The 2,185-nt window shown below is 40.5% G+C and overlaps 1 protein-coding gene across 1 annotated transcript; it reads right to left on the bottom strand.

Annotated features, from left to right (window-relative positions):
* Positions 1 to 200: 200 nt before the first annotated feature.
* On the bottom strand, positions 201 to 1,921 carry LOC145040083 (uncharacterized). Its single transcript, XM_078988067.1, has 2 exons — positions 1,764 to 1,921; positions 201 to 666 (listed from the first exon to the last, which is right to left on the bottom strand). The coding sequence occupies exons 1-2, from the start codon at positions 1,919 to 1,921 to the stop codon at positions 201 to 203; spliced, it is 624 nt and encodes a 207-aa protein (XP_078844193.1).
* Between the last annotated feature and the right edge of the window lie 264 nt (positions 1,922 to 2,185).

The raw sequence follows: 2,185 nt of genomic DNA, 5'->3' as shown, positions 1-2,185 counted from the left end.
CTTTGAAATGAAATGCTTTTGCATCCCAATGTCCTTTTTTTGTTTGAAAACAATGAAAAAGCACATTTGGAACATTAAAAACCATAAAAATGCAAGCAACAAAATTTTTTAACGAAAACTGATGAAAATACCCCCGGGTTGCCTCCCGGTTAGCTGCCCTTGTTTTAAGTCGTTGGCTCGACTTTTCCACCGAATATGCTTTAGTCTTGGTACGTAGGGTTCTCCAACACATAAACCTCCTCATTCTTCACCTCAAATCCTTCATAAAACGGCTTCAATCTATGACCATTAACTTTGAATGTTTTACCGGTTTTCTTGCTCGTGATTTCCACCGCACCATGGTCAAATACCCTTGTGACCACGAAAGGACCAACCCATCTTGATCGTAACTTCCCTAAAATTAACTTGAACCTTGAGTGGTAAAGATGCACCTTTTTTCCTTGCACAAAGGTCTTCCGGGAGATCATTTTGTCATGGTACGCTTTTGTCTTTTCTTTATAAATCATGTTTCTTTCATACGCATCATTCTGAATCTCCTCTAACTCTTGAATGTCTAGCTTCCTTTTGTTTCCCACCTCATCTTCATTCAAATTGAATTTCTTTACAGCCCAAAAAGCTTTATGTTCAAGCTCAACCGGAAAATGGCATGCTTTTCCAAACACCAACCTATATGGGAACATACCAATGGGGGTTTTAAAGTCAGTATAGTATGCCCATAAGGCATCATCTAGTCTTATGCTCCAATCTTTGTGGTTTAGGTTGACCGTTTTCTCCAAGATTCTTTTCATTTGCCTGTTTGAGATCTCGGCTTGTCCATTGGTTTGGGGATGATAAGCTATTCAGACTTTGTGTGTTACCCCATACTTCTTCAAAACAGCTTCGAGCATCCTATTACAGAAATGGGTCCCGCGGTCACTTATGAGCGCCTTTGGTGTGCCAAACCGTGAGAAAATCTATACCTTAAGAAAATCTACCACAACTTTGGAATCATTAGTACGTGTGGCCTTAGCCTCCACCCATTTGGACACATAGTCCACTACCAATAAAATGTATGAACAACCAAAAGAGGGCGGAAATGGTCCCATAAAGTCACTACCCCATACATCAAATATCTCACACACTAAAATGGGAGTAAGGGCATTTGATTCCTAGAGCTTAAAGACCGAGATTTTTGGCACTTTTCGCAATGTGCACAAAACACATAAGAATCATGAAATATAGAAGGCCAAAAGAATCCATTGTCTAATACTTTCCTAGCTGTCCTTTGGCATCCAAAGTGACCACCACAAGCATAAGAATGGCAAAAATTAAGGATAGGTTGTACTTCTTTCCGCTCAACACACCGTCATATTATTTGATCTGCACAGTACATCCAAAGGTACGGCTCGTCCCATATGTATCGCTTGGCCTCCTTCTTGATTTTATCTTTTTGCCAACGGGATGAATCTGGGGGAAATTGAATTTTGACCAAATAATTGACGATATTTGCATACCATGGTGCTTCTTTGGCTACAAATAGATACTAGTCTGGAAATGTGTCACAGATTGGTATACCATCTTCGGGTGATATGATGCGACTTAGATGATCCGCAACTAAACTCTCCTTTCCAGTCTTGTCCTTGATCTCAATATCGAACTCTTGCAAAAGCAGCATCCACCGTATTAATCTCGACTTCGAATCTTTCTTTTTAAGTAAGTGCTTTATGGCTGCATCGTCCCGATATATCATCACTTTAGTTCCAAGGAGGTCCTGTCGGAACTACTCTAGAGCAAATACAATAGCAAGTAACTCTTTCTCTGTTGTGATGTAGTTGCTTTGTGCACTATCCAAGGTCTTGGATGCATAGTAGATGACATGATGAGCTCGGTCAACCTTTTGTCCCAAAACCGCCTCAACCGCGGTATTGCTAGCATCGCACATAATCTCAAACGGGAGCTCCTAATTATGTGGTTGGATGATTGGAGTAGAGGTGAGTAAATCCTTCAAACGATCAAAGGCATCCTTGCATGGCTGAGTAAACGCAAATTCAGCATCTTTTTGGAGTAGTTGACACATCGGTACTGTAATCTTTGAAAAATATTTGATGAACCGCCGATAGAAACCTGTATGGCCAAGAAACGAATGAACTTCTCGAACATTTGTCGGGTAAGGAAGACTCTTGATAACATCTATCTTGGCTTTGTC

This window comes from Lactuca saligna, chromosome 4 (assembly GCF_052625555.1).
Source record: "Lactuca saligna cultivar CGN05327 chromosome 4, ASM5262555v1, whole genome shotgun sequence".
In the NCBI taxonomy this organism is placed as follows: domain Eukaryota; kingdom Viridiplantae; phylum Streptophyta; class Magnoliopsida; order Asterales; family Asteraceae; genus Lactuca; species Lactuca saligna.
This window is presented reverse-complemented; position numbering and strand designations above follow the sequence as displayed.

Bases quoted from the DNA above. Each gene is read 5' to 3' on its own strand.
- LOC145040083 (XM_078988067.1), bottom strand. From the start codon at position 1,921: ATGTGCGATGCTAGCAATACCGCGGTTGAGGCGGTTTTGGGACAAAAG. The intron at 667-1,763 runs GTAGTTCCGACA...GTTCCCATATAG, and splicing joins GCTATTGTATTTGCTCTAGA to GTTGGTGTTTGGAAAAGCAT.